This window comes from Castor canadensis, chromosome 8 (genome assembly GCF_047511655.1).
Source record: "Castor canadensis chromosome 8, mCasCan1.hap1v2, whole genome shotgun sequence".
NCBI classification, from domain to species: Eukaryota; Metazoa; Chordata; class Mammalia; order Rodentia; family Castoridae; genus Castor; species Castor canadensis.
The window spans coordinates 37,880,149-37,894,020 of NC_133393.1; the positions used below are offsets into that span (position 1 = coordinate 37,880,149).

At 39.6% G+C, this 13,872-nt stretch overlaps 1 protein-coding gene across 1 annotated transcript; it reads right to left on the minus strand.

The window, feature by feature from the left end:
- Positions 1 to 1,057: 1,057 nt before the first annotated feature.
- Positions 1,058 to 11,241, minus strand: Fam8a1 (family with sequence similarity 8 member A1). The gene is made up of 5 exons (XM_020165683.2): positions 10,180 to 11,241; positions 9,016 to 9,136; positions 6,683 to 6,806; positions 6,044 to 6,183; positions 1,058 to 4,281 (listed from the first exon to the last, which is right to left on the minus strand). Exons 1-5 carry the CDS (start codon positions 11,084 to 11,086, stop codon positions 4,137 to 4,139), a joined length of 1,437 nt encoding a protein of 478 aa, XP_020021272.2. The 5' UTR covers positions 11,087 to 11,241; the 3' UTR covers positions 1,058 to 4,136.
- Positions 11,242 to 13,872: the final 2,631 nt, after the last annotated feature.

The window sequence follows — 13,872 nt, forward strand, 5'->3', positions numbered from 1 at the left end:
TCAAGTGATCAGGTGTGTTTATATAATTTGGCTGGCTGACCACAGGAGGGTCAGTGGTTCTCAAGGTACATCAGTGTTAGTGGAGTATGTTATGTTCTAGGAACCTTATCACCACTCATGAGGTCTTGATAGGATCTAGAGTTCTGCATCATTAAAAAGCAACAGGAATCCTAGCACCCATGACTCACACCTGTAAGTCCTAGCTGCTAGGGAGGCTAAGATTAGGAGGTTCACGGCCAGCCCAGGCAAATAGTTTGTGAGACACCATCGCCAAAATAACCAGAGCAAAATGGAGTTGGAGGTGTTGCTCAAGCTGTAGGGCTCCTGTTTTCCGAGTGCAAAGCCGGGAGTTCAAGTCCCAGTCCCTCCATAAAGGGGAAAAAAAAACCAACCTCGAAGAATACTAATGCTCTGAGGTCTAGAGATATCATGGTGGATTTTTAACATTAATTACATTAGTAAAATGCTAATTGCATTTTATGACTTGAAATAATTTGAATTAATTTTAATGTTGTAACTGGGCCGTAAGATTCCTGGTTTCATCTGGGAAAAACCTGTGTTTTATTCTATTAGCATGTTCTCTGGACCTGTTTAAAGTTTTAAATTTAGTGGACATTTTATAAAGGTTATTCTGTGTGTTTAATGGAAACTGGCAAGTTTGTACTGTAACACTGAGAAAACAGGCTTATTGGGTCTATAGTAGCACATTGCCTGCAGCACTTGGGACAGGCTACACTTTAGCTACAGTCAAGTTTGCCCTTTCCCAGTGGGGTAGCTTATAAAAGTTAGAATGCATTTTAATTGCCCAGCTGTTTAATATCTTATATGGTGGTTATGATGGCCAACAGCTCCAAGGAAGGGACTGGATTAGTTTAACATTAAGCTTAGTTGATGTGCAGATAATCTGCACTTGCTGGAAGTACATATCATTAAAAAGGGTAGTGTTTTCATGGTGCCCTTTCTGAAAGCAATCTAGTTCGCTGCTCTAGCCACTGAAAAACCTGTATTTGGAAGCAAGGTCTCTAGCAAACCTCAAATAAGAGAAAGCACACAGATGCATTAGTGACTAAGTATTTATTGAGGCAATGAATACAGACAGGTAACATACAAATTATTTAAAATAGAATGCTGAATTTTAGAGGTGGGCCATTGAGTCAAGCCCTACTATAATGAACTGCTTGAAATTAGGAACTTCACCCATGCAGGAACATGACTTTGGCCTTTGGTACTAGGGATTGGAATGGCACATCATTGAAATGGTACTTGTAGATTAGGCATACTGTCATCTAGGCATGTTCTTCAAGGAAACAATAGCCTGTTTTAATAGGGACAAGTGAAGAACAAAAAAATGTGATACTCCATCCCCCTCAAGAATCCTTTTATCCCCAAGCAGCAAGTGTAAAATTTCAACTCTTTTCTACCATCCCTTTGCTGGAAATACTTATGCCTAAGTAAAACACCCAAACAAATCACTGAAGGGAACAATTCCTTTTAAAGTATCAATTTAAACAAATTTTACTGTCTTTTAAGACATTAAAAACATTGAAGAATTGTAATGCAGACAGTGACCCTCAAATAGAATCCTTTTTTCTAATCCAAAACACTTTCTAGGCAAACTATAACACTGCAAGTAAAGGCTTACTATCCAAATGTGTAGGCTTTTTATGGTCATAGTATAAAAGCAAGGCTTGTCATCACAATTACCAGCCTAGGGCCCAGCTTCTAACTCCCAACAACATGAACATTATTCAGTAAGCCAGACTTCACGATACTTTTAAGGATGGGTACTGCGATTTTGTGGTTGCCCAAATTACCTGGCAGTTCTGTTTAACTGAATGATAATATAGCAATAAGATGTAATACATTTTAAAATGAGCTTTTTTCAAATCAGTCATAGGTTTTACTTAGGGAATGCTTACTGAAATTTTATTGTTAAAAAGTGATGAATGTAATATGAGTACAACTTTTTTGACAGAAAATCAGTACTTCTATAAGTGAAAAATACTATAAAGTGTTCAGAAAAGGAGACTTCAAAAGATTCCCCTTTCCCTCCCATTGTTTTGTAATTTTTTTTCTCAACTCTGAAAATCAAAATTTCTTTCCCTAAGTGCTGAATTTATAAATCGAAACAGATAAGGATTCTGTTGTAAATGCAAATATCACTATATACTATACGGATATATAACTTGAATTCAGTTGGATATTAATGTGAAGGACTCATAACAAATTGGACTACTTATTTGCATTTTTGTTGTACTATCTAAATGAAAATAGGTCTACATGGCAATTATGTAATTAAGCAGAAATTTATAAATCAATGGATTTCAGAACATGACTGAAAGACATTTCAACTTGAATTCCCCCGTCAGTGGTAAAAGTAGTGTATGCATTAAATACTAAATTTATGTTCAATTTCCTAGCGTAATTAAAAGATAGAAGTGTTTTTTGTTTTTCCATTGTGAAGAGCCATAAAATCTTCCCAGGGGCTACAAATAAATGATGTACTTAGTACTTTGACACATTTAACAGACATTCTGTGAGGTTAGATTTTTTTGAAAAGCATGGTTTGTGAGATTTCACACTGAGAGGGTATTAACAAGGACATGTGTAACGTTTCTACAGAAATTAAATATATTTCACAGTTTTAAATATCAAAGAAAAACCCACTTTAAAAATGATACAATGATAAGACATGTCTAGCATTTGCTATTAAATTTAAGACCAAGAACAAACCCTTAAGCAATCTAATTTTGAGTTATGTAATACAGTTTAGTGTTCTGAGGAAAATACCAGAGTTGGAGAAGATGACCAAGAATCAAACTAAATAGTGCAGGTATATATCAACACAGCTAAATGGGATGTACAACGAAAACACATCCATTCATAAGCCCCTTTTCTACCCCCGCCCCAACTTTGCTTCAATAGAATAAAATAACACACCAAGTATTACTTTGCTTAACATTTTCCCCAAAACTATTGCTAGTAGATCCAAAATGAACTATAAGCTAGAATAATGGCTGGAAATGATATTTTCCCTTGCTTTAGAGAGAACAGTTAATGGGAAAATTACTAACATTTCACAGGCTACTTATTTAGGATTAGTCATAAAATACTAAGATTCCTTAACTCCTTGATGTTTCAAGTGGTACTATACAAAATACAGAAGGAATTACTATGGGAATATGCTGTATTGTATATAAATAGAAGTTACACATTGAGAACACTGAAAAGCACTAATACTTTCTTCATGCTGTACACACACTGGGAACATTGTTGTATAGTGAATATGCAACAGTTTGATGGAAGTTTTTTCCACATATTTATAATTTGGTTTTAGGGCACTGAAAACACTTGTATGTGAACTGCAAGTTAAATCTACAGTGAAAATTTACTACCCCCTCCACCCTAAAAGCAATCACTAAACAGCTTTTCTTAAAAAAAAAAAAAATAATAATATAGCAATATGACAACATGTTTTCATCACCATGAAAAACTTGCCCCAAATACATGTTTAAGCATGAAGTTGTAAAGTTATACTGCAACTACAGGGAATTACAGTACATGCTGGAAAGCATCAGGTAACGGAACTCCTAGGCCTACCTTGTTTCTTTTGCAGCTGACTGAACATCTCCTGGGATGGGTGATAAAAGTATTATCCAATTTATGACCTCACTCCCTCTCCCCAAAAAACCAATTTCCCCAAGAAGAGTTAAAGATGAGTTATATAGGTGTTTACAAAACACAGATGGATATTTTCCATCATTTTGGGATCAACCAAAATACGTTTCGTTTCATTTGGAGATTTCAGATCTCAAGTGTGCTTTCAGCAAATTCTAATGCCTTAGATCTCAAGAAAGTATTTATTGTCCACTGTTGATTATGAAACCATTTGCTTTCTTTTTGACCCAAGGTTTAACACTTGAATTTTACAGGTATTTCTTCTTGAAAAGTTCTTTGGCATTCAAGTAAAACACTTTGAGAGTAGCCACCTGCATCACACTGGAGTGACTGCTTTAATTTCTAGATCAACAATTAGTGTAACCCAGGGATACTGATGGCCTTGATACATAATTTACTCATTATTATTCCAAAGAGTGTGGAACTTAGGGTTTTTTTTTTGGGGGGGGGGCGGGGCATCATCTGACGCCATTTCTTTTCACCACAATGGTTCCTGCTACAATGTCATAGGCTGTTCGGTTATGCTGAAAAAACAGCAGTGTGATGAAAGCAGGGAAAAAAGAAGCAATAGAAAAATTCTTGATCAAAGCTCGTATGGTGGACCTATAAAATTAAAGTAGAAGTATCCAGTAAGTTGCACATCAGTCACATACAGATAAATGGTATCCTATCCAGTTCAAACATATTTAAAACATTCAGAGTATAGTTGAGAGAATTTTTATCTTTGACATAGGAGTTGTTTTCAAGTAAGTTTATAACATGATCAAATCATGTGGACTATTTTTAAGGACATCAACAAAAAACGTGAGCAATTTCATATGAAAAACAGTAATATCTCAATAAGAACTAAGGGTTTATAGTATTTTCTAGCACAATGCCAGAATAGTAACTTCCCCCTACTTACTTTTTCCACAGTCACTTATTACCACATGTTTCTAGAATCTTCTAAACTGAGTAGTATGCATACTGGAGTCCATTTTTCTACCTTAAATAAAGCATTAGTATTTTAAATTACTGTGTGTTCTTTTAACAGCTCTCTTCTTTGTGGGATCCAGTAATTAAAGGAAGCCTTAAAAAGCTTTCAACAATAGCTCAGAATAGAGAATTATTCTAACAATGTTAGAGTTCTGCCTTTTTAGCACACGGAAAGGCTGCAAAAATGTGCAGTGCCTGAATGTGGGCTCTAAATCCAAACTAGTTGGTTTCAAATACATCTTCTAATTACTGGTTGTGTTCTACATCTGCAAAAACGAGATTAACATTATCTTGTAGGGTACTAGGACTAAATTAGATAATATATATGCAGTGTTACTAACAGTGCCTGAGAAATGCTCAATAAACAGCCACCACTGACGCTCTTATTAAGAAGCAGCCGGGATTATAACCATAAAATTTTAAGGAAATTTCTGTTACGTCAGCAAAAGGAAGGTTGCTTCTAGAGTCACTTGTTCATAATTCCTTTCATAGCAGTTCACCTCTGAGTCATTCTGGCAGCAATTACAGCCAGTTTCTGTTTGGCTCAACTGATATTACCACCCACTCACCTCCACAACTCCATCACCAGGAGCTGTATACTCCCCTAGATAGATGCCAGCAGCATTAGAACTGGAGGCATTACAAGCTCCACCACTTCAGAGCAGGAGCAGGATGCATGTGTGTACACACAGCTGCCAAACTCATCACCAGTTCAAGATGGAATAATGGGTATTAACCACCTGTTGGCTCAAGGTATGGTGGTACTTGACCCAATATCCACATCCACAGATCCAGGGAATAATAAAGCTGGGCATAAGCACTGACAGCATCAACACACAAATCATCCCCTCATTATTGTGACTTATATTTCACAAAATTATCCTCTTGAATACATATATGGAAGAGGGCTGTACAATCATACAGCAATTGAAATAAATGCTCATCACTTTTTTTTGGTAGGGGGTTGGTACTGGAGTTTGCACTCAGGGCTTTCCTCTTGCAAAGAAGGCACTCTACCACTTGAGCCACACCCCCAGCCTGACTTTCTTATTAAGTATTAGCCTATGTATAGTATATGTCATGAAGAAAGAAAAGTAACAATATTCTAAAAAGACTTGCAAACTTGTAAATTATTACATACTGAATACAGTCCTGTGGCATTTAGTGATAGTATACATTCTAAGAAATGCATAATGAGGCCATTTTGACACTGCAAAAATCACAGTGTACTTACATTAGGTACACCAAGTCAACACGCAATACAATTTTATGTGACCACTGCCATATATGCAGGCAGTCATTGACCCAAACATCGTTTAGTGTTAAGACCATACTTAAAATATATAATTTTCATAAGTATACAGTAGATTAAGCTAAGAAAAGGACTTACGTTGTAATGCTAACATTTGAGGAAGGAATCACTAACACCCGACTTGGAGCAATAAGCACTGATGTATCGCATGTCACAACTCGAAGCCCTAGAAGGAATTTCCCTGGGGTAGCTCCACCTGCCCCCCAAATGCAAATTATCTGAAGAAAGAAGGATAATTTTAAAATGACTTACTGCCTCAATGATACCAATTTTAAAGATAAGTCTTTACTTCATGTTTAAAATTTTCAAGTTAGAAGAGAATTGCATGGCAAACTCAAAGGTTAACCATTTAATGCATTTCTCTCTCTTAATATGTTCAATACCTTAAAATGTCTACTGTAATATCTCCCTATGGCCCAGTATACTTTTTAGCAAGTTGTTTAGAAGAAAAAATACACTTCAAGTTCTACAACCAACCAATAAGTATATTCTGTTTGTGAATGAATTTTATTTCTAAGAGTAAAAAACATTACAAAGCAATTGTAAAATGTCTCCTTTCCAAAAGTTGTCTTTTATCTGAAAAACAGTACATGTGAATAAAACTTGGAAAAAATATAATACACTTGAAAAATACATGAATAATTGTAAATTTGTTTTAGACTGATGACCTAAAATTAGATTGTTAAAACTTAATACTTGCTCCAGTCAGTAGCTTACCTCATAGAAACAAACTAATAATCTGTATATAAGTGCCACAACCATCATCTTCTGCAAGTCTTCCATTGATGTGTCTTCATCTATTTCTTCTATTATATAATGCATAGCAAACTTAGAGATATCCCTATACAAAATAGTAATGTGTGGTCATAAAGAATTGGTTACCAGAATATTTATTATTCAACAAGTAGCAAAAACCAAAAGAGCATGTCCATACATAATGTGTCATCCACAGGACTGGGGGCGTAACTCAGTGGTAGTTTGTTTGCCTAATATGCTCAAGGCCCTGTGTTCCATCCCCAGGATCAAAAAAATAAAAAACATAAACCCCAAATACGCAGCGCTATTATGAACAAGTACTTTACTGGGAACACAATGTGTCTACTTTCATGGAAATTCTAACCTAGCAAGGAAAACAGAACAGTAAGTAATAATGATAAAGTGGGATGTGAACTGTGATAGGAAACCACAGAAACGGAATGCAAACACAGACCAGTTACATTTAAAAAACTTACACTTAACCTTGTGAAGCCTTCCCAGAAATGACATTAGCCAGACTAAGAAGAAGGGAGAAAATTCCAGAGAGAGGGAACAAGACAGAAAACTTTAGATCAAATTATAAGGCTCAAATGTTAAGGTGAGAGGTGACAGCAATTAGGAAATAAGCGCATGTGTTAAATTACATGAAGAAATTCGGACTTCATCTTGACAATGAGAAGCCACTGAAGGGTTTTAAAGCAGGAAGAGGCAGAATCAGAATTTATGATCATTTTGGTTTTATATCAGAGATTTGACTGAGATAAAATAGAACACAGGAGTCTGAGTTAGCACTTACTTGGAAGATTTTGGCCATAATCCAAGCAAGAGATGACAGTAACTAGACTAGGGAGAAATAATGATGAAGAAAAATAGTCTGGGTTGAAAGCTGTTCAGGAGATTGAACACAAAGGAGTTGGTGTTGCTTGGATGCGTCAGGAGGAGAAAGGAAGGTCAGTAACACTAGGTTTTATGAATTTGCATCTTGACTATCACTTACTACCTTTATAACTTTAAGTTCTGGGCTTAACTTCTTATCAACTCCAGCCTCAATCTTTATAAAAGGGAGGTATTTTCCTCATAATGGTACTAAGATTAAATAAATAAATAAATAAATAAATAAAATATAAATATAAATATATATATATGTAGGTAAATATATAATATATATAAATATATAAATATATATATATGTAAGCTCAATGCCCTGCAAATAAAAAATAAAAAATGCTCAGGAAGTGATGACTACTGTTATGATTATTACTAATCTGAAAGGAGGATTATTCAAGGAAAAGTTCACATGGGACTCGTCTAATAGTATAAGCAATTCCATCTGGAAATGCCACTAGTTGATCATTAAAAGTTCAAATACCAAATGCTCTTTATGCTTTTAGTCTCTAGAGACTTCATAGGTTAGTAAGGAAGAAATTAGTTCCTGGCTTAAGAGAATGGTTAATAAAAACAAATCAGGTTTGGAGGTGTCTTTTATCTACTTTTTTTTTTTTTTAATATGAAGATCATCTTATAGTCTCTTTGCCTTTTTTCCTCTTTTTGGTGGTACTGGAGCCTCACATTTGCTAGGCAAGTGCTCTACCACTTGAGCCACTTCACCTTTTTTTTTTTTTAAATCTACTTTTAATAGATGAATTGCCCACAGATCTTGAAGAATTTATTAAGAGTTTTTTAATTTCTTTCTTTTTTTTTTAAAGATGGTATTGGGGTTTGAACTCAGGGCTTTGTGCTTGAGAGGCAGACTCTCTAGCCCTTTTTGCTGTGATACTTTTTGGAGACAGGATCTTGTTTTTTTGCCCAGGCCAGATCATGATCCTCCTATTTAATGCTTCCTACCATTGTTGGGATGACAAATACACACCACCACACCCAGTTTATTTCTTTGATAGGGGGAGGGGGGTCTCACATACTTATTTTTTTCCCCAGGCTGGCCTGGAACATTAATCCCCCTGATCTCAGATCTCAGATCTCAGCCTGGTAGCTTGGGATGACGTGCCAGTGCACCCAGCTATTGGTTGAGATGCAAACTTTTTGCCTGGGATGGCTTCAAAAGGTGATCTCAGACTCCCAAGTAGCTAGGATTACAGGTGTGAGCCACTGTGCCCAGCCTCTTTTGTAGTTATTTCTTAAAACCAACAAGAAAATAAATCTGACAAATCTCTCATGAAGAAATCACGACACTAGCACACTTTTATCCATATAGTTAACATACAGGTATGAAGAGAACTTAACGAGATCTCTAAACAGAAGAAATTAAAATCTTTCTATAAATGTTCTTTACTTACTTTATTCCACTGAGGTGCATAATGCTTAAGACAATGGTTGCTTTTATAAAGAAGAGAATAAAAAAATCCACCATCTCTGCCATAAATCTGTGGGCCAAGGATGGAATAACATACTCTCTGCCTGCAAATTTAAAAAAAAAAAAAAAAGGAAGGAAAATTCATCACTTCACATGGGTCTGGGAATACAAGCCAGTTAATGAAAGGAAAATCAAAGTCAAGGTACAACTCAATTTTTAAAAATTTTACAATCATGCATCAATTACTGGCACTGTTTTCATGAAGAGTATATACATAAGTAAACATAGCAACAGTACTCCACTATTTACTGACAGCCTAAACTTTGCTTTCATCACCTTAATGTTTAAAAATTGGTTTCACAGATAAATTTGAATGGCGTACCCTATACATTTCACTGGGGACTCAAATGAGGGAATCTAGGTGATCACATCCAGGTGACTAAAAATCAGGGTTAAGTATGTAAGTGCAATTTGTATAAAATAAATCCCTGCATCCCATATTAACTCCCCGCCCCAAACACACACACACTCAGTCTGTTTTACTTTCTATACAATGAATCCAATGTTATCAATCTGTCAACCTAAATTCTGACTGGGATTATATCTAGGCATCAACTAGTCCTTGTACTATACATATCTATGACTGAAAAAACTAAAAAGTCTAATTAAAAGTCTAAAAAAAAAAAACCGAAAGATTGTAACTAATTCAAAATATTTTAGTTCCCATCCAGAAATAAACAATAAAGCCAATAAGCCAGATAGCAAAGTTTCATATCCACCTCCCTTCCTATCTGTTCAGTTCCATGGCCCCTAAACTGCCCAAGCTTGGGTCACCTGCAGAAGCAGTCGAGCCTCTCCAGACGTGGGTCTGCCCACGTCTGAAAGCTGAAAGAGTTCAGCTTTGCACCTCTTTCCCCAGAGGATGGGAATCAGGCGGGAGGAGGGTGTGAAGAGCGAACGTTTCTTCACACGTGGAAAGGACTCGTCCCATGAGTAAGGGAATCACTTCGCAGCGCCAGGTCTACGAAGACACTGACCGCATTGCCTAACTCTCTGTACCCTTTGGGAAATTCCGGCCCGGGCAAAGGACAGCTGATGCAGCCAGCAGACCCCCGCGTCCCGCTTCCTCCAGCCCCGCGCTTCTCACCCGCCGGCCGGCCGGTCTCGCTCGCCGTCCGCGAGTGGGCCGTGGATCCTGCCCTGGTCCCTGGAGTGGTCCGGACCGAAGCCTGCACGTGAGGAGCCCGGGGTGCCAGGCCGCCGACTGCCGCGGGGGTGGGGACACCGGTGGCCGCCCCCGGGTCGGGTCCCGCAGCCCCGGCGCCCAGGAAGTAGAAGGGGTTGAAGTAGCCGAGCTGCAGGTGCGGCGGCAGCGAGGCCGGGGGGGCGGCGGCGGCGCCCGCGGGGTAGCTGGGCAAGGGTGGCTGGGGGCTGCAGTAGGCAGGGAAGGCGGCCAGCCCGCTGTGCCAGGTGAGGTAGCCGCAGTACGACTGCCACAGCCACTCGTGCACCTGTCGGGAGTACTCGCGGGCGCTCAGCCGCGCCGACCTGTCCCGCGGCGCCGCGGCCTCGGCCGCCTCGCAGTCCGCGGGCTCCGGGGACCCCGCGCTGCGGTCGGCGGCCGCCTCCTTGCACTTTCTCGGCTCGTGCGGCGGCTCCGACGCCTCGGTGGCGGAGGCGACGGCCGCGAGGCCGGGGGATGGGGACCGGCCCGGGGCTTGGGGTTCGGTCGGCGGCCCGTCTCGGGGACAGGCGGCGGCGGCGGCAGGAGGAGGCCCTTGCCGGGCAGGGTCGGCCTCGTGGTCTCCTCCGCCGTCGTCCTGTCCCGGAGGGCGGCCTCGGGCTTCCTCGGTTCCCTCTGCCATCGTCGCCACGGGAGCGCCCTCCGCGGTACCTGTCACTGCACCGTTTCCCTGCCCCAGTGGGCCCTCCCCAACCGCCCCGACGCCACCGCAGCAGCCGCGGGCGTCAACAATCCGCCAGCGGAAGCGGAAACCCCGCCCCTCGGCGGCATCGCCGACCCCGCGGGGCTGGGGGTGGGGCTGAGATCCCATGACCGCGGCCTGGAGTCCTTGGACTAAGGTGTTGGGGCCAGAGTTCACTCGCTCCACGTGACGATTGGTATGAAGGCCCGAGGCGTGTCTGAAGAATCCAGTGGCGTTGGATCAGGTTGTCCCGGAGCAACTGCAGACGGACGAGCAGGACTTCCGAGACAGGGCCCAGGGACCGGAAGCCTAGTCTCTCGTGCTTGGTCTCCAAGCCCAGCTTTGGCCGCTTGCCAAATGGGATTCACTCCAGTTAACCATTTGTAGCCGAGAACGTGATTAACAGGACATATATGTCCCCTCAGAAAACAAGACATTACACAGCCAAACTCAACTGGGACATGTATTAAGATGAAATGACGCGATGCAGAGATTGTCAATTGCAGAGGAAGACGGGTTATGCGCACTTAAAGCCGGACTCTACCCTTACCCTGGAGTTAACCTCTGTCCATAAAAACTAAGTTGCCACTACAGTAGATGCGGGGCTTGTATTTCAGCAGCACTGTGCCTTTCCTCAGACTCACTGTCTCAACCTGAGGTACCTTTTGTTTTCTGTTATGAAAAGGCCCTGATCATGTCCCAGGGCTATGTACCCTTCTCTTGGCACAGTAGCCCATGGCACGATTTCCCTTTCCTCTGAACTATGCGTAGCACCTCACGTATTTATGTTTTAATATACTTTCCAATGTGCTTAAGTTTATAAGCCTTTCGGTGGTAGCAATATGACTTTGTATCCCCAGTACCTACAAAGGATCTTCAGTGGCCACGTACTTAAGGACGATGTCCAGAATCATTCTTGCCTTTACATTGAGAGACATAAAAGTCATAACTTTTGCCCTTAGGAAATCAATAATCTAGTTCAAGGGAAAAACTTCCATGAAACACTTGAAAATATGTTCAACACCATGAGTACAATGTAAAGTCATTATAAGAGAAAGGTCATAGTGACCTCTAGCTAGAATGGTTTTTTACCCTTGGTACCTTGGTTTTGAAATCAACTGTGAGGAAACTTTTTTGTTTCTGTTTGTACTTTGGTGCTGAAGGTCAAACTCAGGGCTTCATGCATACTAGACAGATGTTTTACCACTGATCTATATTCTCAGCCAGAAGGAAATTTTAATGTTTAAATAAACATTCCGAGTTATGGTGGGGAGACAAGAGAACCAAGAGGAAAGAAATAAAGGTGGCATGGAATAAGTGTGAAATATTGTGATTACTGGAGACATGGGCTTTGTTTTGAATAACTGTTTATGTAGTATCTGACACAGTGTCACTGTAAAGACATTAAGAAAATGATATAAGGGAATAAGGAAAACTCAGAAATGAAGTAACATAACTGGAAAGAATTAGAAATAAAAAGTGATTTCAGAATACTAGAAGGGAACACAAAAGGAAGCAAATACAACAAGTATTGCCTGGCGAGAACTAGAAATTAAACATGAAATTTAAGTCAAAAAGAAAACCAGAAAATATTTGAGAGAAATGATAAGTATTGAAGATAAGCAAAGAAGATCCAACATACAGATTGAGTCACTGATTCAGAAACTCTTAACTGCAAAGACAGGTGCCAATAAATAAGGTATAACTCAAGAAAACTTGTCCCAAACTATACATATATGCGTTCATGCATACACATGAATTTTATGTATTTTATATAACATGTTACAGATATAGAAAATATACTGCATACCTAAGAACATTGAGAATGAATACTAACAATACATATTCTAGTAAAAGAACCAGACTTTAAATTGTTTAAAAAGTGACCATTTAGGGGTAAAATGTAAGTTATTTGTGAGATAAAGAATGTATTATTATAAGACTTCAGCATTAACACTTCATGTGAGAGGAAAATGGTGAAACAATCTAAAATATTCAAAGAAAGAAAAATGTGAAAAAGGACCTTATATACAGGAAATCTGATTTTCAAGTATAAAAGCATAATCTAATTGGTTATCAAAATGAAAAATACCAGGGAATGTTATTCACTTGCATTCTTTCTGAGGCATCTATTAGACCATGAAGTTCAGCAGTCAAAATAACTACCAGGCAATGACAAAGGATGGCCGGTGAACATTAACTATTTAATTCTTTTAGACCATTTGCATCAGTCAGAATCCAATTAAGAGAGAGGAAACCACATAGTATTTTGGACAGGGAACATTTATTTATAAGAAGTTATTAACAGGATTGGAGTACAGGGAGATTAGCTAGTAAGAGACAAAAAGAGGGGGGAGAAATGACCCAAGCCTTGTATGCACATATGAATAAAAAAAAAAAGAGACAAAAAGAATGGTGAACATACAGGAATAGCAGGTATATGGAGCAGCTACTACCATTGGACTCAAGTAGAATGCCCAGTGTCACCAGAACTGAGACAGATCTTGTTTGAGGGGGGCATAACTGTGGCTCACTGGTGGGCAAAGAAGTTTGCTGAGGTTTGATATCAGTGGGACTCAGTAGAAATTCTCTCTGGAGTGCTGGGACAAAGTGCCTCATCTCAGAATTCAGTGCAAAGTGCCTGGAGAAGTGACTTACACAAAGGTGCTTTGCCACCAACACAATACTATGAGGCCATCTGAAGAACAGTGTGCTGAGGGAAGCTCTCCTTGAGAAGCTGCTGCTTGTTGCTGGCCACTGGGCATTGCTGAAAAGAATCCTGCACTTTTCAGGAGTCCAAACTGATAATCACAATAGTCACAGAAAGAGAAGCCACTTCTTTCTCCAAAGGCCCTCCAGTGTCCTAACAAACTTTCATTCCAGCACAGGAAGCTTAAGTAGGAGGATTGCAGTCC

Coding starts and splice junctions, on each gene's coding strand:
- Fam8a1 (XM_020165683.2), bottom strand. CDS start 11,086: ATGGGATCTCAGCCCCACCCCCAGCCCCGCGGGGTCGGCGATGCCGCC. Junction 9,137..10,179: donor CGAGACCGGCCGGCCGGCGG/GTGAGAAGCGCG, acceptor TTAAATTTGCAG/GCAGAGAGTATGTTATTCCA. Junction 6,807..9,015: donor ATGCACCTCAGTGGAATAAA/GTAAGTAAAGAA, acceptor TATTTTGTATAG/GGATATCTCTAAGTTTGCTA.